Source organism: Anser cygnoides, chromosome 11, assembly GCF_040182565.1.
Source record: "Anser cygnoides isolate HZ-2024a breed goose chromosome 11, Taihu_goose_T2T_genome, whole genome shotgun sequence".
Classification (NCBI taxonomy): domain Eukaryota; kingdom Metazoa; phylum Chordata; class Aves; order Anseriformes; family Anatidae; genus Anser; species Anser cygnoides.
The window spans coordinates 163,563-185,530 of NC_089883.1; the positions used below are offsets into that span (position 1 = coordinate 163,563).

A 21,968-nucleotide genomic window follows, 5' to 3' on the forward strand; every position below is an offset into this window, starting at 1 on the left:
GGCTCTTGCAGTCTGTTCGATTTCTTTCATGCAGAATTCTGCCTCCATCAGACTGAAAGCATTTCAGATGGTCTTCCTTTGTGCTTACTCTCAAAATTAAAATCGTAAAATTCCACAATGTTTTGGTGAAGTAGAAAGTCAAGCTGCCTTCTAAAGAATAGGTATTTAGCATGAGCCCTCATCTTTGAGGAAAGTTTGTGGTATTCCACTACTGATCCCAGCTGGACTTACTAATGTTTCTAAGCTTGCTGCTGTGTTCCACTTCAGTGTATATGAATAAGCTCCTTTTCTTATAGACAGAATATTATACAACTGTATCTTTCCTCACATCATCTTTTCCAGTTCTATCATGCCAGCAGCTCTTTTTTTATTAGCTTTTCCTAGAGAATACGTGTTCTTCATTAGAGCATTTGAAATGTCTACCTAAGCCGAGTCCTTCTTCAAAATCCAGACCTTCATCTGAAGGTGCTTTTACAGTAGATACAGTTAACACTAACAGGGAGGGAAAGTTAAAGGAATTGTGTTGTAACAACAGAAGTACATGTGAGTGGACAGAATTTATCTCTGGAAAGAAAAAAAGGGCAGAAAAACAAAGAATGGATCTTGTGAAACAGACATCAATAAAACGGTAACTGGCAGGAGGTAAGATCTTATGCCACAAAAGAAGTTACAAAGAGAGTCTTTACTAAAGGCACAAGTGCAAACTATCTTAATACAAAGAAAGGATAACCCTGCACGCCATGGGAAACTGATTTGACTCAGGTATGACATGAAAACATGGAGGAAATCATTCTGGCTTTCGTTAAAGATCAGTGTACAAGAATGACAGAAGCATATAGGGACAAGAATTAAAAAAGCAAAGGCCCAAAGATAGAAACAGTCCAAGAGCAAGAAGAAAATTATTTTATGGGCATATTAGCAGGAAAACAACAACCAAAAGAACTGTTCGTCTGCCATTTTCTGAGGGGATGCTGCTGGGTGATCAACGTCATGAAGGCTGAAGCATGTACTGCTCTTCTCTAAAATGATTATCAGAGAACAGGAGCTAGCTCAGTTAAAAAACAATCACAATGGCCAAGACTTCACCCCTGAAGCCAGGATGAAACTTATTAAAGAGTGCTTATCTAAGCCAGATACTTTAAAATCTGTTGAGTTTTCATTCTAAAACATGTTGTCTTAGCAGTTACCTTTTGCAACTCCTGGAGGATAATGGGGTATCTGAAGACTATACGTGTCAAATGTACCAGTCTCTCAAAATTCCTTTAAGATCTCTGAAAACTTTGATAACATATCAAACAAATTACCTGTTTGTACCTAGAAGGTAACAAGGAGATGAGTTAGCAACCAACATAGATCTGTAAAGACAAAGCATATAATACCTGATTTATTTTCATGTCAGAACAACAGGCCTTACAGACAGAAGAAAAGTGGAAGAACAGCAACTTGACTATAGTAAGACTTTTAGCAATATCTGTATGGGGTGATCATAAGCAAAAAAGGGATGCATACCTGTGATGAAATTTCAGTAACATAAATATAAAACTTACACTTTGACATTGATTCCACGTCAAAATGTAAGTAAGTTAGAATGAGGGTCCAAACATAGATGTGCTATGAAGGGATGAAAGACACGGACAATATGTCCTTGTTGGAGTTGTTCTTGAACCAACTCCTGCAGCGCCGTGACCTTATCTCTTGTGAGCGGCCATTGATCCACCCATACCGGTGATTCCCTTTTCTATGCGAGATGGAGCGTCAGTCGCTCATCAATGGCCGCTACTGAAAATTTTCAGGGGAGGAGATGGTGAACTTATATTGTCCCATCACATCTTGCCCCATCAGGCTGATGGGGATATTAGTAATGTAAGGGCATACTGTGCACGTAGTACCTTCCTGGGTTTTTATAGTAAGCATCGTGGCACTCTGAAAGGTGCTTGACATTCCTCCCACTCCAACCAATCTGCCTGTGGGAGTTGTCATGGGCCAAGCAGAGGGCCAGTCTTTAATAGCAATGACGGTAATGTCCACTCCAGTGTCCACCAGCATCTTGCATTGACAGGAGCGTGGGTGCTCAGAGTTATGCCAACGTAACAGTAAGCATTGGCCGATGCTGGGCTATGTTGGCGGCCCAAAACGCCTTGGGGAATCCTGTTGACCCGAATCCTGCCGCTCCCCTGATAGCGTCCACAGCCTTTGGTACTACTGCTCGGAAAAAAATCAATCGAGCAATTCTACTTCCCTTTGGTATTGACAATGGTGGAGACAGTGTCCAAGCCGTAGCTTGGATTTGTCCATTATAGTCGGCATCAATTATCCCCGGCAAAACAAACAATCCGGTCAAAGTTATACTTGATCGTCCTAGCAGCAATGCACTACAGCCATTCCCAACTGGTCCTCTGACGTTCAGTGGAATTTTATGAACGTGAGCACCCCGCACGGTGGTGTCCGTTACTGTGCAGACATCCACTCCGGCACTCCCTCTGGTTCTGGCTGAGGGGGCGTCCACGGCGGTAACCGTGGCAGCGGGGCTGCAGGTGGCGCAGGACCCTGCGTTAGCATCGCTTTTGGAGCCCTCCCTCATGGGAGGTTCCTCCTTTGACCGGGGGCCGGGGGTGCCGGTGCCGCCGCGCGGCCCCGCCCCGCGCCCCTCCGCCCGTTTCCCCGCCGCGGCGGCAGGGGCTGCCCGTCCGCGTTGCACTGAGAGCGGCATCGGCTCGCCCCGTGGCGTCCTGTCCCACATCTGGGACACAGAGCGGGCGGAACTGCCGGCGAGTTGCCCCCTTGCCCACGCCCAGGGCATGCGAAGACTAGGTGGCCCGGGTCCCCACACCGACAGCATTTTTTCTGACCCTTGGGGTCCTGACTGATGGTTAGTGCTGCTGCAAAAGCGGATGCCAGCGATTCGGTATGATGGTCGATAGAACCCACTTGGTTACACACCTCTGTCATCTGAACTAGTGTTGTATTCATGGGCAGAGGCTGTAGCACCTTTTTACAGTCGGTATTTGTGTTTTCCACCGCTAGCTTTTGTAGCAAGGCGTCTTTTGCTTCCCGATTGTCAATCTCCTTATCTAATGCATCGTGAAGCCGATCAATACACTGCATGTATGGTTCAGACACCCCTTGCTGGACCTTTGTAAAGGACAGCGTGGGCTTCCCAGTCTCTGGAATTCTTAACGTTGCCTGGAGGGCTAGGGTCACAGTCAGCCGGAGGATGTCTGGATCTAGACATGCCTGAAGGCATGGATCCGCCATCGGGTCTGTACCCATCAGTTGAGGTATACTGGCTCCGAAAAGCGGATCCCCCGGCTGCCTTTCTAAATTTTGGAGCGCTGCATGTTCACACAAATCTCTCCATTTCTGTTCCCATAATAATTTTTGTGTCGGAGTTAATATCATCGCCACCATTTGTCATATGTCAAAGGGGGTTAAAAGCTGTCCTGTCGTGACATTCTCCAGCAGGGACTGCGTATACAAGGCCGATAACCCGTAAGTGGTCACCGTCTTACACAGTTCTTTAATAAGGTCCCACTGAAAGGGGTTCCAGTCATTTTGCCCATGATCCCGACCTTGGACTGGAAAATTGAGCCCTGTGCCCCCCCCGTCCTTTATTGCTTCTCTCTGAAGTTGCTTCCAACGATCTCGGGGGTCAAAGGGACCCCCTGCAGGTGGCACCACTGGCTTTGTGGGCAGCGGCACTGGTGGTGCTGACGGCCACGGAGATATCGTCTCCGCCTCTGTTCCCAAGTCTGTCAGGTTTACTTTCTCTGGTGGTACGCAGTCACCGGTTTTTATTTTACCCGCCTGCGTAGCCTGAGCAGCCGCTGTCTGTACCCTTTTTTCCGCTTACCATGATCTCAACGTCTCAGTTACTAAGCGCCAGGCCGTCATTCAGCAGCTGTTGTATCTCCCCGCGAGGCAGCGTCCCATATAGTTAGTTGTCCCCACGTTTTCCCAAGTTTTTACATCAAACGCCGCTGAAGCTGTTGCCGGGGCCCCATCCTTTGTAGGAACTTTAGCGATAGTTTCATTTTATACGGGTCATATTTCACTCCTCTTTTTACCAGGAGTTGAGTCAATAACTTAACTATCCTCTCCTCCTCGGCCGATAGATTAGCTCCCATAGTTAATGCCCCAGCTGCTCACCTGCTTTTCGAGGTGATGTCCCGGGACTAAAGCCACAGTCCCGCCGTCAGTTTGAGTCGTTTGGCTGGGGTCCCTCCGGATGCTTCTCTCAGCGTTGCTCTCTTCCCGATCACATCGGGGTTACCGTCTGAAGGGATGAAAGACACAGACTCCCAATGGCTCTTGAACAGGAGGCGTTTATTGCAATTTTCCTCCACTACATATAGTTTCCCCGTAGCCCCAGATGCTGTTCATGCACCCGAATCTGTCATAGAATTGGTCAGAGACCCTCTGGCACACGCCTCAAGCCAGCCAGCAATTGGCCACTGCGCAAAGCTCATCTTTAACACTGCAGCCAAGTTATTTATCTCGACCTTGCTCAAGTTTTTGTTTCTACCGCTTACTTCCTCATTATCTCTAGTTCAGGGACGTGTCAAACAGCGTCAGGCTACTTGCGAATTCCTTCCCCGCAGTGCTACATCACAAGTAGACCGAGATAGGCACTGATCTGTACATACCTTGCTCACATAAAGGCTTTGCTAAAGCAGTGACTGACTTGGGCATTATGGATGGTATGGCTGATAGCCGAACTGACGGCTTAACAGCGCTAACAGTGTCAAAAGAGTGCTCAAGATATGCAGTCTTGTTAAAGCGTGTCATAAGGATATATCTATTTATATCTATTAAACACAGTATGGTCTTGTGTATAAGGATGGTATAAGCATAGCCTGATGGAGTTGCAGATGGAACACAAGATACAAGACAGTTAGAAACACAGCTGGGGTCTAACACAATGCCGCTTATATTGGCAGAACTTTACAGGTTGCCCAGAGAAGCTGCGGATGCCCCATATCTGGAGGTGTTCAAGACCAGGTTGGATGAGGCCCTGGACAACCTGATCTAGACGGGTGGCATCCCTGCCCATGGCAGGGGGGTTGGAACTGTTTGATCTTCATGGTCCCTTCCAACCCAAGCTGTGCTATGATTCTATTCTGTTCAATGTTTTCTTTATTTAACTTGGTTATAAAATAGCAACTACACTTATTAAATTCACAAGCAATGTGGAACTGAGAGGGACTCTGAGAAGTAGAAGAAAAACTAAATAATGGTCCAGAAAATGGACAAAGTATGATGCAGATAAGAACAGCAGTCAACAAAAGGAAAGAATCGACAGTAAGGTCATAGGGGATGGTAGCGCTTGACAAACTAATGAGTCAGTGGCAAGCTGCTGCTAAAGAAAAAGGTGCAAACGTCATGCATCATACTTCTATATAGTATGCATATGTTAGATGTGTGAAATAATTCTTGTTCTCTGCACTGGTAAGGTCTAAGCTAAGCATTACGTCTAGCGTGAAGATTGCAAATGAATAGGTTTTCCTAACAGTCTTCAAACATAAAAAAGTTGATTGCAAATAATTTATTTTTCATATTCACGGTTTAGAGGAGAACTGCAAACAGGTTTACAACAACTGCAAGTAGGTTTAAATTAAACAAAATTTGAAAGAGAAAGAAGTAAAAATGTTTAAAAAGGCTAATGACACTGTGAAGATTATGCAGTCTCTAACATTTAAGACTTTTTTTAAACGTAGTAACAAACAGGTATAGTTGATCTTGGTCTAAAACAGGAAGTTGGACTCGCTCATCTCCGGGATTCCCTTTCAGCCTCATTTTTCTGCAGTTCTAACCATTTGCATAAAACAGGGTGGAATACATGTGAGAGCTCAGTCCTGGTAGTCAAATTAGTAAATGCCAAATGTGAGTATGAATTTTAAAGTTGACTGCACATATTTTGCATTAAATCTGTAATCTTTTTTCCATCTTTTTTTAAGCTCTGAAGAAAAGCAACCTGCTTTCTTTACAATGTACATACCTTTGATCTAAATATTCCCCCCTCAGTTTGCAGACTGCCTTTTTTTCTGAGTCTTATCATAAATTATGAAGAGGGTGTGTCCACCTTCACCTGAGAAAGAAGATAAAAGAGTAAGATTAATCTTTGCTTATTTTCCCTTCAAACAAAGCACATCCAACACAAGGCTTTTGATGAATGAAGTTACGAAGGCTGATTTTTCATACTCGGAGTATTTTCTCTGAATTTCTTGTATCTTAGAGAATTTGCAATGGACAGTTGAAGCTATAGTTTATTTTATTCTGAGCATTCCTTTCTAACGTAGTCTACTAATTGGGATGAACAAATGAGAACCAGGTCTCCTAGTACTCATAATTTCTTTCACTTTGAATCTATTTCTCTGTGTCTCAGAGCAGCCTCAGGTCCTATCCTCAGATGAGGATAGTATTCAGATGGAGAACACGGAATACCAGATCCTGATTTCAAGTGAGAGTTAGATACATAAACTAAGGCGCCTAATAAGATACCTAGGCTTACTAAAGGACTAAGGGTGTTACCTGCCTTTGAAAATCTAAGTTTAAGTTTCGTACTGTATTATCACAGTTGTTATTGTTCACAAGGGAAAAACATCAAAAAAAACCTACCTGGCCGATTTCTGTACAAATTATCCTTTGCTCTACTAACCTGGGAGTAAACACTGCATAGTATACAGCATACTCAGGGCCTGTGAGTCCAGTGGCAACTAAGAACGCCTGGTATGCTACAGACCCAGAGGTCACTAAGGGCTGACGCGCTGTTTAACATGGAAGATGCCTGGAGCTAACTGGAAGCACTCGTTCTCACTTGCGCTTACAGCTGACCTGGGGCAAGTGCAGAGGCAGAGCAGTCACTGCCATCTCCACTTGCACGTCCCAAACTTCGCTGCTTGCAACGAGCGCGAAAGCCCTCCTCCCGGCCAGAAGACGGATCTCCGCACCTCCGCAGCCGGGCAGCCGCCCCGGACCCGCCCCCGAGCAGAGCGCATCGCGCCCACGCCGCGACCCGGCCCCGTCCCCGCCCCGCGCCGCCCCACCGGCCAGGCCCCAGCGCGCCCCCCGACCCGCCGTCGGAGCTCCCCGGACGAGACCTGCGCAGCGCCCCGAGCCGCAGCGGCGAGGCCGTCGGGGGGGGGCCGGGCCCAGCGGCGCCCCGAAAGCGCCGCCGCGCGGCTGCCCCGCGAGTTCCGCGCGCTTCTCACGCCCGCAGGGACGGAGCTGCCCCGGCCGGAGCACAAAGGACAAAGCGGCCGCGAGCGAAAGGGGACGACGGAAGGGGGAGGCCGCGGCGCCGCCCCAGCCCCGGCCGCCTTTACCTGGTCGCAGCCGGGAGCCCGCGAGCGGGGCCGCCGTCGGCGCTTCGGTCTGGGGCTGAGGAGCTCAAGCCACATCCCCGCCGCCGGCTGGACCCGCCCCGCTGACATCAAGCGGGCGGTGAGTGGCCGGGCCCCGCCCGCCGTCCGCTCCGAGGCTTTGGGGCTAGAGCCTGGGGCGGCCGGAGCGCTCAGGCGGGCGGCGGGGCCCGGCGGGCCGGCCCCGAGGCCGGGGGAAGCGGGGCCCAGCCCAACGCCTCCGAGCGGCCTGGCCGCAGCCCGAGCCGCGGCGGGCAGCAGGGAGCCGGGGGACGTACCCGGAGGCTAGGGCCAAACGCCAGGCCTGGGTCCGCAGGAGCTGGCGCGGTCCGGGCAGCTTGTAGCGTGTGGGTCCTGCCGCAGGCCGGCATCCCTGCCACCTCTACCGCAAACACAGGCCACTGGAGCGGGAGGGGAGGCTTGTCACCCAGCACAAGACCTCCAAAGCGCTACAGACACAAAACAGACTGTGTCCACCTTCCCTCATCAGCGCTGTGACCCCAGGGCTGGCAACCCCCAGCACAGCACTCTGCTCTGTATCTTTATTATCTGCCAGATGGCGAAAGAAGAGCCAGACCGCATATTTCATGACTTACTGAGGTGACAGAGCCAGAAACTTGGTGCTTTCCTCCAGGGCTCTGGAGGACATGCTGAGGCACAGCAGCATCCTTGGTCATTGCCCTGGCCTGTGACCAAAGGCCGTGATGCCATCTCCACAGTGTGGAGATTCAGTGAGCTTTTACAGTCTTGGCCTGTACTGGCATCTCACCAGTGCCGTAGTGCTGACAAAGTGGCACAAACTGACAAAGAAAAATGGAGGCATTTAGGTATGGGTGTGGGAGAGGAGTTTTTGGAGTGTTGATGGAATTTTAGATGCGGAGTCCCTCTTCAGAACATAGAATCAGAAAACGGTGTATGACATCACACATTGCACATTTTATCCCTACCAGAGCCTGGAACTCTACTGTTTATTTCCTGAGCTAAAATACCTTAGTCATTCTAGGAGGCCATAGCTGAAAACAAGGTCATGGGTTTTCTGATAAATTTACACGGGAATGTGGGAGAAGGAAAGAGATAAATGCATACACCATTTTGGCCGCTGTCATCCCAGAAAGCCACACGCCATCCAGCCATGGACAGTGGGCACAATCCATACTCATCCCAGCCCCATGCTTTCATTAAACCCAGTCATCCCAGTACCCAAAGGGAGTTGCTTGTGGTGGCAGCCAGGAGTGACAATCCCCTCTCAACTGTCTCACCTTTAGCCTCATACCAGCTCCCTGCTGCACTGTCCTTGTCACCTCCTCCAGGACCATGCCAAAGCTTAATTAATAATTAAGAATGATTAACTTGGCATTTGTTTTTTAACATTAAATCATTTTCAGAACAGCATACAAAAATTACACGATGGCCCCTAGAGGGTGCCCTGCTGACATTGATGTGCTTTTTTGTTGAGAAAGATAAATTCTCGATCCTGAGAAAACGCTTCCTAAACCTCCACTGGCCCGACTCAAGAGTAATATATGGCCAAGTGACACTATGTTTCTATCAAACTTTAAAGTAAAACTAAGATAATTTTAAACAATTGTGTACAGACAGATACATGACTGCAAGACTTAGACACATTACTCTGACTTGTGCTGTAAGATAAATACATGTAAACAATTACTTTTCTTGTGTTACCTTCTGAGACATGAAAGTGGAGGACTCTGCTTCCCTTGATGTACTTGTGGTATCACAAACTCCTTAGGCAGCACGCCTGAGGACCGCTCCTTATGTCACAGCAATACCCACTTTGCAGGACAATCTCTAAATCAGTTCCAGAGGGTAAATGAAACAGCATTTTTTGTAGCTACTGTGTTCTTAAACCTTATTTCTTATTGCGCTTCTTTGTCAAACTTAATTTTAGTCAGATATTTCTTTATTTAAAGTTGGCTTATTTCGTCTTTCATTAATATTGAATTTCAATGCAAACAGAAGATTTGATCACTTCACCACTGTTCAGAGGCTGTGTACTCTAGAAGTGGTAGAGCACTGAAAGATACACAATAGGACAAGTATCAAGCATTGGTATTCAACAATGCAGTTTCTTGCTTTACTATGACCTTCAGGCAAAGGGTCTCAGCGTTAATCCAATATATGTATATTCTTAAGTTGTGAAAAGACTGACCCCGAAGATGTGCTCATCATGTGAATGTAACCAAAGAACGAACAAACAAACAAAAAGGGTGGGTACTTAATCATGTATGCCATACATAGCTAGCAATACCACAGCCAATAAGCTTCCTTCTTGGGCATGTGTGTTACTTACTGGCTTACATATCACTTACGTTAGGCTTAAATATGCCTAACGTTCAGTAACATAAAATGCACCATGTAATACTGAAGTTTAACTGTTTACCTACAAGCCAGGATCACATAGTTTCACTGCTCCTTCTTCTGGAGAAATTTTAGTATCACAACCTGGCTTTACCAAGCAAGGGAAATTGTGAAAGACATATGCACAGATATGGTGGAAAGCGTAGTATCATAGTTTCTTTGCACTGTTCAGTGAGGTTGCTGGCAACATGTACCACAGAGTCTTCAAAAATCTTAGTAATACTCCATTTCTGCACATTTTTTATGCTTGTGCTTTGCCTGACTGTTTCAAGTACATTATTTTAATTGTTTTTAATTATGAGGAATGATTAAACAAAGAGGTAAGAATTCTGGCCACTTCATATTTTATATTTAATGCATTAAAAATCACCTTGGCTTCAAGGAGGAATTGCTGCATCAGTGCAAATTAGTACCTTCCTTGGTCTGATAAACATCTACTTTAATTCAAAAGCTCTGCATCATCCAAAATGACACAGTGAATACACAGTGATAATTTTATAGGTAGGTAGATCCCTGTCTTGATCAGAGCTGCAGTCATTCCAAATTTCGCAGGAGACATTCAATATCTTGCAAAGCCTTCTATACAACAGAAGTTGGAAGAAAAGCAGGACTGCTCCAGTAAATCATCCACAGGGCTGAAGAGAAGCAAAATAAATAAATAAATAAATAATTTTAAGAAATGGTTTGGTCAAACTGAAGGGCTTAGCTGTCTGTTTTTCTTTCTGTATCTTACAATACACCCTGGAAGTGTCAGTATAAATGGCAAAACAGTTCCGTCTCTACAAGGAAGCATTATGAGTGCCGGGCTCTTCTGCTCCAAGGACAGTTGTGGTTCCTGCAGGTGAGATCAGGGCCTTTACAAAGAGCAAAGTCCCTTTAGGAAGTCACCTATTGTTCTCTGCTACTCAGAAAGGTCACAGCCAAACTTATATTATATTTTACCTTGGTTAAAGGCAGTAGCCTTATTCAGATACTGCCATAGATCTCTGACTCCCAGAAGTAATTTTATTCATATGGTCATTTTTAGCTAGGGAATAGAGAAAGTCATCATTCCAGGCTAAAAGACTAAGATAATGAAATTAAGTAGATTGTTCTTCCTTTGATATTATGAAGATCCTATTTATGCTCTTTTGAGCTTGTTTTTTAAATCCATTTTTATAATGGTCATTTACCTGTGATTCGTCAGCTCCTTCTGTTCAGAGATACTCCTTCTGTCTGCTTTTGCCACCTCTCATTCTGTCAGCACCTGATGCTTGTCAGGACCTGTGACATCTGCACTCAGCCCCAGTCAGCTTGTGATGCTTCACAGGGGTGCCTATTACTGCCGTGGTGCTTGAAAGCAGAAATTTGCACATTAATTGCTCTAAAGATCTATTGGATGCATCTAAAATGTGGATTTACAGGGAAAAGGAGGGAACTCTTAGGCTAGAAATCCCTCCTTTCACTACCTGATGCAGTGCACACACACTAGGGCTGATGAAATGTAACACCAGTACAGCTGCACAGCTACTCCATTTCTGTTGTGACCACAGAGAGATCTGATTCACATCAGAAAACAACAGAAATGACATGATTCTATCATTTGCTAAAGAACACAAATTGATCACGCTATGAAAACACCTCTCTTAACTGTAAACTGTCCTCCCAAGAGGTTCTAGTCACTATGGTACAGGACCATGCTTGGACATTCTTTTTAAGCTTTCACTACAGTTTGCATGTCTCCTGTTTCTTTCTCCCTTGGCAGAAAGCCAGCTGGACGAGTCTCTCTGCACTGCAGTGGAAAGCTGCAGCTCTGCAAAGCTACCATGTCAAAAATAAGCAGCAAATGTTAAGACTGAATCACCTGAAAACAGAAGGCATATCTACCAGCTGGTGTAAAAATCTCTGAAAATCTTGCATCTTCATATTTGCCCTCCGTGATCTACAGTCCTACTTTCAAGATAGAATTTATTGTACGCTGATGTTTATTTGCAGGTTTCTCTCTTTACTCACGTATTTACCTGCTTCCATGCAATCCCTTGAGGCAAATTAAATTAATGCTGTTATGCCAGGTCCAACACACAAAAGTAAGTTAAACTGTTCTGATGCACTAATTCTCTGTTTGTGAGATTTATTTATTAAATATCATAGCCAGCCACGTTGCCACAATGTAGTGCAAAAACAACCTATTGCAGCATCCCCTAATTCAGCTGTTGAGAGTGAAGATCTCCTTTTGAGTAAAGATCTCAAACTGAGAAACTGTGTAAGCTAGTAACATCTCCAGTAGTCTGCAGAAATAACTATTCTGGATTTTTCCCCTTTTCTGTGGTTGGCTGTTTTCCCAATTAGCTTCTCACAGAGGCTTATGACAGTACGGATTTTCAGATTCATATATGCTTGCCAAAATGCCATCTGTCTGAACCTTCTGAGGTTTCAGCTGTGTCCCCTCGGCATGCTTGGCAAGTCACAAGGGAACAAAGCAGGACAAGACACCGGTTTATCAACAAGCCTCTTAAACTGTAGCTCATCTCTGTGGAAATCTTGCAGACTGCAGGGGGCAGAACCTGACGCTGCTTTAGGAAACACTGCAGATTATTTCTGACTTCAATCTTGTTTTAAAGTAGCTGGGATGCTTTTTGACTCAGCTGCATCAGCACAAGATGTCTCTCCATTCCTTTGTCAGAAAAGACATGGAATTTACTACTTTCCGGTGCTTCTCCCTTGTTTGGCACACCGAAGCCTCATACTCTGTGTTTGCTTGGTTGTTCCAGATACTGCACTGAAGTGCTTTGAAGATGTGGCTAGCTAGAACAGATTGCTAGAGTTGTGGACCTGTGTCCTGAACTAAGGCCCTCCCTGGTCACTCTGCATGTTAAGAAGTCCTGTCTACACAGCAGGTGACTGCTCACTACTGCTGTTTTACACCTGAGGGTAAAGTTCAGAGAGATTTTTCTTGTATACCACGTTTCTGGAATCTAGGAAAGCTCATCATGTACCACTGGAGATCAGTACACTTGTCTGCAGTTGAATAGGGAAAAGAATCACCAGGAGATGACGAAGATCTCACTGTTCTGTTTACTACCAAGGGACAGAGAAGAAGGAAAAGTAAATGATGGCAAGCCTGGGCATCTTTTAGCATTGCTGGCTTCCATGATTTCATTGTGGATATTGCAATAACCCAATATAGGGCATTTAAAAACCTCTGCGGATTTCTGTATTTAAGCAACTCTCTCCCGTCAGATCAACAAGGATTATTCTTGTAAAGAGCGTGAGTTCGGCTCACGGTTCGACTCCTGAGCTCGGCAGCTGCACGACGGCGCGCTGCTGCGCCTGGCCGGGGACCGGGAGCCCCGCCGCCCTCCGGCCCGGGACAGCTCACGGCAGCCGCTGGCCAGGTAGCGACGGCGCCGCGCTTCGCGCCTGCGGGCAGCGCGGGTTCGGGCAGGCCGGCAGGAGCCCCCCGAGCCGGCAAGGCACCTGCAGCAGGCCCCGAGCGGGCCCCGGGACGAGGCGCGTGGCCCCTGCCCGCGGGGGAGCGCGGCGCCTCCGGGCCCGGCTGCGGCCTCAGAGGCCGCGCCCCCGGGGGCCGCGCCCGCGTTCGCCGCAGTAGCGCAGCACCGCGTGCCGGCTGGGCCAATCGGGGAGGAGCTCGCGGCGCTTTAAGAGCCGTGCGCCAGTCACGGCGCGCTGCAGCAGCGGCCGCCGGGTTGCCATGGAGACGACGGCCGGGCCGGTCGCCATGGAGACGGCAGCGCCCTGGCCGCCGGGCGGGCCGCGCTGCGGGGAGGCGCGGAGGCACGCGCTGCTGGTGGTGATCGGCGAGGTCGGGACGGAGCCGGAGCGCGGGGCGCTGCGCGGCGCCCTGGAGCGCGGTGAGGAGCGGGGCCGGCCGGGCGCCGCCGCCTGAGGGGCCGCGCGGGGTGCCGGCCCTGCCGCCGCGCCGCCGGGAGGCGGACGCCCGGCCCCAGGCGGAGCCGGCGCTGTCGGCCCCGCCGTGCGGCGTCGCCGCCGAGCCGCAGAGCTTCGTCCTCGGCCCGGGGGGACGGCGGCCCCGGCCCGGCGGTGCTGGGCGGCGGCGGGGGGGGGGGGCAGGTGTCGGCCGAGGCGGCGCTGAAGGGGGCGGGGGCCGCCCGGGGGCACGGAGCGGGCCGGGGGCGGCCGGGGGGGCCTCGGCGGCGGGGCCGGGCGTCATCTGCGGGCGGGAGGCGGCCGGGGCTCTGCTCGTGCAGGCTGGCGTGCCTCAGGCGTTCGGGCCGTGAACAGCTGGGGTGTTTCTTCGCCCTTTTTTTTCCCCCTCTTCGAATTCCTCTACTTGCGCTAGCGAAATGCATTTAGCGCTGTTCGTAAACGCCCAAAGTTTGAAGGCGTTCCGTGGTTCTGCTGTCCCCGAATTTCCACCTCAGCAGAGGATCAGTAGACCAGGTCTTGCTTCCCTCTCACCCGAAGCTCCGCCTGCCGGAGGCTTTGTCTTGCCCGAGTGACTTCTGCAGTGCGAGGGGACCGCTGCCGACGGAAGCCTGCGGGCCGGAGGGGCTGCGGGTGGGCACAGCCCGGCGGATAACCGCCCCGGCGTGGCGCGGTGCCGTGACGTCTGGCTGCTCCGTTACCTGTCCGTGCTGCGGTGGTGCCCGGCGCCCTTGGCAAAGGGTCGTTCTCTGTGTAATTGGCTGTGGAACTGTTTCAAGGGACGGGGGCCAGGCAGTGGGGTGGGGCGGTGGTTCTTGCTTTGCGGCAGCTTCTGATCGTTCCGAAGAAAAAGAGAGGCTGGATCCTCAGCTACATGAGGACCTTGCGGGGGGGGGGGGGGGCGGGGTCCTGTTTCAGTATGCGGTTTAGTACATCATTGAGAAATGAGGGTTACCTCATAGGCTTGGAAGTTTGTATGTGCTCCCCTCATTTCCAGGGTGCATTGTCTTAAAAGATGCCAGTGATAACTGCTGTAAATATTGGCCAAACTGTGCTATTGGGAGATACTTCAGTGGGTGTGTGCCTTTTGACCATCAACAGTACTAAGGAACAGATAGACGGTGTGATTTAAGAAGGGGGTATAAAAACGTCATGCCTTGCCCAGTTTTGCCACTTCAGCATCTTTGGCAGGCCACTTACCAACTACTGATAGTGTTTCGTTCCATTTTCCAAGGGATGACTCTGTTCAGCAGGGATAGATTGGATTTTGACCACTTAGCCTCTGAGAGACTTTGAAGGGCTGCTCTCACTCTCTGCACATCAGGATGGTTTTATTTGCTTGGGACTTCACTGAAATGGTGTGCCAACTTGCATCTCTATCCCATTTTTGAATGAATCTTTGAAATAGTGGCTGATTGGACTGTAAACTAATGGATTGATATGTCAATACCCTGGGGATTCCAGAAAAAATAAATGCAAATTTTGCAATACGGATTGTGTCATAGCACATACAAATTCTACAGTTAATTGTGTCTGACCAGAAACCTAATGAAATGCTGTCAAGTGCAGCCATCTTTTGGCATAAGAACTATTTAAGCAGGAGTATTGGTACATCTCTACCAGCAGAAGTGAATGCCTTGCTCAGTAGAAAGTGAACTGGTGAAGGAGCTAGGAACCTGGATTACAGGCTTCCCTTTGTCATTGATGGGGTGCATGACCTCCAGCAAGTCATAGAGGAGTTTTCTCCACTGTGGAAATTGAGGGAATGGCCTCTTCTTGAAATAGATTGAGATTTGCAAGTTGAAAATGGATATAAATAACAAGAATCATTAAAATGACTGTGTGTGTGTGTCTTGAGATCTATCAACAGACAGCACGTTATAAAGGTGGAGACAGCTATACCCTTGGTTAGGGAGTTCTGGAAGCATGGAAATAGTACAAAAATGATGTATCCCATTTCTTAAGGGTAGCTTGCTGAAGAAGTTTCACATGAGGCTTGTGTAAGGGTAGAACAGGCTGCTAAGCAGAGGATTTGATTTCCTCGGGAAACAAAGCAGTATAAATAACAAAATGCTTCTGCCCTTCAAAAAAGCATTTTTCTGCAACTTTGTAAGCCTAAGAAGGGGCTTATAGATCCAGTGAAAATCAAATTAACAAAACTAGCAAATAAAGTTGGTAAGCCAAACTTGTCTAAAATGTTACATATTATACATCTATTTTTTTTAAGGATAAAACAGTTCATATTTTGTCTTTCTGTTGGCTCTGGGGCCCTGCCTGCACAAAAACCTACCAGGAAGAGATTCTTGAAGAGTAAATGCATAAATCTCTTACTCTGGCTGAACCAGAAAGTGTACTTTCCATTTTCTTCTTGGTTCAGGAGAGTGGAATAATGAATATAGGACACTGGGAACCTGCTTGTTCCCACACTTGGTGCTTCTTATGCAGTGGCATTGTGTATCTGTGGAAAACTTGAACAACACCTATTCTTAAAATGCTGTCTAACAAATACTGGTCTGATTTCTCTGTTGCTGTGTGACTCTTGTCCAGTTATAAAACAACATCTGAAAGACATTCTATGATATTAGAAGGAAATGCCAAATCTTACGAGCCAGTTAGGTTGGCAAGAAATAAAAAAGTTTGGAAGGGCATTAGGATAGAGATGGGAAACTGAGTTCCATGGCACCTTACCCAAGCTGTGTACATGCAAAGAGCACGGGCATCTGTAAACCTTGTTATGGTGTAGTCTGCACTCCTGTATCTGGAAACAGGAAGCTAATCAGCAAAGACAATGTTCTGACCGTGGTGCCATGGGATAAATTGAAACTGTGGCAAGGGGAGTGAGATTCCTTACCTGGAGGGGAAGAAAACATTGAATAAATTGTGACAAGTAAGATAATGAGTGAAATGAGAATTTCACTTTTCCCTTTCCTTAATCTGAAAGAGTATCTCTTCCCTCTGTGTCTTAGAGGAAGTAGCAGTGCCTCAAATGTCATCTATCTCTGCAGCAGGACACCAGGACTCTGACACAGCAGCTACAGTCAGCAGGATATGCCCTGCAGAGTGCCACCTTGCTCCTGTTTGGGTCGGAATGCTCATCAGCGCTGCATTAAGAGGCACTTATATTTGACATTGGTTTAATCCATCATGCTTTCCAACAGTATTTCATAGGAAAATATTGTTTTCACCTTTTTGCTCCTTGTCGCTTATTGCACTTCTTACTTTTTCCTATCCCATGGCTAAAGAGAAAGGAATAGATGTTCTGTGACACTGAAAGTGGCAGTAAGCTTTTTTGATGTTCAGAGGGTTTACTTTTTTTATGCTCTGCTGTGCAGACTGTCAGGTGATAAGCTGCATTACTCTGTCAGCTGCCACCAGAAAGAAATTAAGATCAAAACTTTCTTGAGTTTCTGTGGATTTTACAGGCCTCTAGACTACTGAACTGTGATGCAGTGATTACTAACTCTGTCTTGGTTATGTGTACAAAGCTGGAGCTTGTATTCTAGAAGGTACTGTTTTCCACCAGTAGTCAGCAGCTCTTGTGTAACTTCAAGTTACTGTGCTGGAGAACAAGAACTGCGGTAACTGGGAACGGTATCTCCATGTAAAGTCAACATCTTTCACTTGGAAAGAAAGCAGATACCGGATGCACAAACAATAAAACTTTATTTTCTTTATACAAGAGAGGACAGGTTTCCAGAAAATGGTGGAAGAACTGTCAGCAAGGCCCCCAAAAAAACTGGGACTGAAATCCTTGTTTCAATAAACTCTTAGAAGTCTGTGGTATTGTTCTTCAACAGCTGTGCTTCTGTAGCCAGGAGCATAAGAGGCCAGAGCAGTGATTCATGGTGACTTTCCATTTCTGTTCGCGGTACCACAATGTAGTGTCACACCATCCAGGAGAGGTTGTTCCTTACTAGCTTGTGAAGAAGATCTGATCTGTAGTGTTTGGTGTCATCTAGAATGTATAGCTGCTCACGCTGAAGTCTGAAGGTGACTTCCCAGCACAGCATGGTGCCACTTGCTGTGGGAGCAGACACTATTTCCTGCTGATATGAAGGCGATTAGCTTACAAAGATTATGTAGATTAAAGAGCAAACTCAAAGGGTCTTTGAGTAGGATCAGGGGCTTTGAAGGAGCGATTAGGCAGAGGGAGTTGGGGGAGGAGGCTCTTGTGACTTGGAGGATGCTCAAGCTGTAAGAGTGTAGAAACCAGTGTGTCTGAGTTGTTGAGTAATTTAAACATTCGGTAGCCTGTCTCTATATGCAACCAGTGCTGGATAATGCAGAAGATGTAAAGCTAACATAGTGTAATTGCCTTGCTTGGGCAGTAATTTAGCTACTATCCCTTGAACTTTTTTTATTAGTTTCACTCATTTGGAGCCTAGGTTGAATGAAGAGTTGCTTACTGCATATACTTCAGGGATAGATGTTTTATGGAAGGGAAACACCTTATGTCCCTCTGATTCTGAAGACTTTTTCTCAGTCTTAAACGTAGAATCATAGAATAGCTTGGATTGGAAGGGACCTTAATGATCTAGTTTCAACACCCCTGCCATGGGTAGGGATGTTTGGAAGACCATCATTGGTTCTTATGTGTCTTGTTAATTTCTGTCTTCTCTTCTGTTTCTGGAGTAAATGTAACAACAATTCACTGTTCTTTTTCTGTTGGGCAGGAATTCGTTCCTGGAATATTAACCTTCTCTCCTGTGACCTGAATCAGCAACTGCGACTCTTTGTAACCCGGCACCTGGCTCAGTTTTCTTCAGAAGTCAAAGGTCAGTTGTTAGTTTATCACCATTAACTTCTACATTTTTTTTTTTCTTTCTGGATTTGAAAAAATACAGAATAAAGTTGATTTTGATTTAGAATGTCATATTCATTTAGAGAATTTTTTTGCTCAGGATTCTGCAAACACTAAAGCGGAAAAACAGTCTTAAGGATCTGTTGGATGTAAGGAATTTAACTTAATTACTACTGAGAATAGAGTGAATAAAAATGTGCTGTGTAAAAGTGTATTAACCTAGTAAGTTAGAATTTGTCTGTCTTCTGTATCTTATTCAGATGGCACAATATAGCGTTACATGAGTTATGTACTATCTACCTCTTCCTTTGGGGTTTTAGAATGTACTTTTACATATATAAAATGCATTGGAAGGAGTGTGTAAGACTAATCAAATGGCTTTCTGAATCACTCTTTTTGGAGGCCTGTTTCCTCTTCCTGAGAAGAATAATAAGTAAAAGCATTTTGACAGTGTCATTAACAGTCAAAGCTTGGATTCTAGTTATGTTGTTTGTAATTTATGTAATGTATGTTAAAGTTGCTGTAATAAGCACTAATGATGCTGTTGCAAAACCTTTTTTAATAAGGCTCTCTTATAACTCACTGTTCCTTTTACACTCTTCTCAAAGCTTCTTGAATATATTTTCCCATTGGAAAAACTGTTCTCTTAACGGATAGCTGTGAAAGAAGGTACTTAGACTCTTCTCAAATCTCTCACTGACTGAGAGGTCTCTTAACTTACTTGTGACTCTCTTAATATGGGGATAGAAAATCTCCCTCCTTGCAAAGCAGTATGTATGTTTTGGGGTCTTTTCTGTGTGTGTATTAAAATACTGTTTATTAAACTTACAAGCCAAGACATGGCAGAAGATCTGTCTGCATTTGAAGAAACTATTACAGGGGTTATGGTACAAATAGACTTGAACAAGGTAACTAAGTATAACGTTCACCGCAGAATTCTTAACTAAGGGTTGAAATGTCTGGATTAACAAAAGTAGTGTGTATTCTCTCCCCTAAAACTTTTTCTTTCCTCCAGAGCAAGGGGGTGATAAATGCAATGCCAGTCTATAAAGACGGTTCCAAGAGGGATCCAGGGAACTGCAGGCCTGTCAACCAACTGCTAATTCTATTGGGCAAATCAGTAGAAACTATAATAAAGGACAGAATTAATGTCAATCTGAAAACAGTACCCACTGGTTCTGCAAAGGGAGGTCCTGCTTGTAGTTCTTTGAAGGAGCCAGCAGACATAGATAAGTGATTTTTGTCCACTTGTGTGCCCTTATGGTGAGGGTACCCCTATGTGCACTTTTGTACTGCTGTCAGTTGCCATTGGCTGCCGTAAGTACTTGATCATGTACACTGTCTGGATGGTAATAGTTCTTTGCAAAACAGAGAGACTATGCTTTTCCAATAGAAATTGACATGTGACAATGTAAAATGCTCAGAATAATTACTTCTCAGAACAAGATAAACATACTTTCTGATCCTTGTTTGAGTTTGTTTGGAAAAAATAGTTACATTCCTGTAGAGAGCAGGAATTAAAAAAAAAAACTGTTTTCAGAAATAGTAGCAGCTGCTTTCAGCTAGACTGGTGATTTAAGATAGTTGAATAGCTATACCAGTAATCTTTCCTCTCAGATTATATTCTGTGGTAATCTTCAGAAAACTTGTTATAACCAACTAATGACACAATTGAAAGTCAAGCTAGGCTTAAATAGTATGATTAATATTTCATAAGGTGCATTATATCAATATGATGTTTGAGGCCTTGACAAGCTTTCTTTGGCTTTATTAACAAGTAAGGTCCTGTAATGCCATGCTAGTTGTTACTCATTATGTATTCCGTGTAAATCTTTACTGCTGATAGGCTGTCCAGTTTTCTAGGACTTAAATGTCAGAGTACTGGATCTCAGGTCGGAAGCTGAGAGCTTCTTAGTCAATCTCTTAGTTCTTATGTAGAAGTAATCTGTTTGTACAGACTGTCTGACTGCTGAAATCACTACCACTATTTCTAAATTTTCATTTAGAATATAAATTGTTTCATTCTCTAAAATGATTTCTTCCAAATACGTAATAAATTTAATGACTATTTCCAGCTTTATTCAGCCTGTAGAATGAGAGACAGGTAGTACAAATCTTATGAAGTCATAAGACTTTATTTCAAAAATACTGCTTTTACAGTCTTTAACGTACTTCTTTCAATACTAAGTGAGCTTCTTTGGAAAATTATACATCTTCAGGATTGTCCTTGATAATAATATTGGGCTTCATCTTGCCTGTTTGAAGCCCGCATAATGAACCTTCTTTGTTAGGCCAGGTTAGGAAGTTATGAGGAATAATTTTTGTTTTACCATTGCGTATTTTAAAATGTTGCTTTGTTCATAAAGTATGCATTATGGTTCTTACTGTGATACCCTCACAGACTGATGGAAAATAAGAGGCCAGAGCTCCGATAACATATTCCTATATTTGAGCTAAGCAAAGGTTAAATGAACATTGGTTTCTTGTTTTCATGCTGTCCTATCCAAATGCTGGCTACTGATTGAAGGGGTAAATAGTGCTTCTCTTGCTCCAGAACTCATATAAACGTTTAACCTGCATTTTACAACTGACACTTCTGTATGTATTTATTATACATTTGAAACTTCTGAGGATTCAGTAAAATCATATAGGATTCACTCATGTGAAGTATCATTACTATGAAAGAAATGAATTTTCAGAAATGCTCTGATTCTGTTCATCTTCTCTACTGAATAGTAAGGTAAGAACTGAAAATTCTGTTCAGCATATTAAAAATGAGTAAGGTCAAAGGAAATGCCATACTGAATCAGATCAGTGGTCTATGTAGCCTGATATTCTGTCTCAAGAAATAACAATAAAAGATGTATTTCAGGGAGAGCATATGAGCGTAGCTGCTTTTGATTGTCCTTTTTTCCTCATACTCCCTCAGTCTGCATAATGCTTGGATTTGGGATGTTAAAGGGCATGTCCACAGCAACTCCGTTTAGTTTAAAAAAAAAGTTTAATCCCTTCTGAATACAAATACTGTCTGCCTTCACAGCCATATAACAAGTTACTGAAAGTACTGGTTGCTATCAAAAGAAGTTGTTTTCTAAGTTGATTTAGCTTCACTGAGCGTTTCCTATCATCTAGCATTTTAGGATTTGGTGAGTAATGACCTGATCTATGACTGTTTTTTTTTTTTTTTTTTTTTTTTGTAAGCCTTGAATGTATTTCACGCTCTTGGCCTTCCTCTCTAAATTGAAGGATTTGGGACTTCTAAGATTAAGTCAGTTGTTCAAGCCCTGTAATCATTTTGCTTATCTAAGCTAAACTTGAATGGATAGGCACAACACTTTGCATGCTTTTGCTGCTTTTGAAGATAACGCTGTGCCTTCTTAATTTATTGTTTACCCTTTTAATAATGAGGGATTCATGAAACTATACACCTAAAGAACGGGGGGAAAAAATCATCCCCTTTGAACAAGATCTATCAGATAAGAAATTTAGCAAAATACTGGCTTTCCCTATTTGAACGATTCCTTGGTGTTACTGCCTCTCTATAA

At 45.3% G+C, this 21,968-nt stretch overlaps 2 protein-coding genes and 1 long non-coding RNA gene across 6 annotated transcripts in view; 1 reads left to right on the forward strand and 2 right to left on the reverse strand.

The window, feature by feature from the left end:
- TP53BP1 (tumor protein p53 binding protein 1) overlaps positions 1-7,473 on the reverse strand; it is a 49,116-nt gene extending 41,643 nt beyond the window's left edge. Inside the window, exons 1-3 of the mRNA XM_067003552.1 lie at positions 7,323-7,473; positions 5,996-6,085; positions 4,147-4,273 (exon numbers count right to left, since the gene is read on the reverse strand). The gene's annotated coding sequence lies outside the window, so the exon portion shown is untranslated. The remainder of the gene's footprint in view (positions 1-4,146; positions 4,274-5,995; positions 6,086-7,322) is intronic.
- A 2,438-nt stretch (positions 7,474-9,911) lies between these two features.
- On the reverse strand, positions 9,912-14,469 carry LOC136791669 (uncharacterized). 4 transcript variants are annotated; one of them, XR_010834121.1, is made up of 4 exons: positions 13,000-13,287; positions 11,186-11,275; positions 10,910-11,069; positions 9,912-10,372 (listed from the first exon to the last, which is right to left on the reverse strand). It is a non-coding gene; the product is annotated as an uncharacterized lncRNA (long non-coding RNA). The 4 variants fall into 4 exon arrangements; XR_010834118.1 differs by lacking the exons at positions 11,186-11,275; positions 13,000-13,287 and adding an exon at positions 14,157-14,469; XR_010834119.1 differs by having other exon boundaries at positions 10,910-11,275; positions 13,000-13,289.
- MAP1A (microtubule associated protein 1A) overlaps positions 13,411-21,968 on the forward strand; it is a 58,536-nt gene continuing 49,978 nt past the window's right edge. The window contains exons 1-2 of the mRNA XM_048046300.2: positions 13,411-13,588; positions 18,296-18,397. Coding sequence (XP_047902257.2) covers positions 13,429-13,588; positions 18,296-18,397 — 262 coding nt within the window. The 5' untranslated portion in view covers positions 13,411-13,428. The remainder of the gene's footprint in view (positions 13,589-18,295; positions 18,398-21,968) is intronic.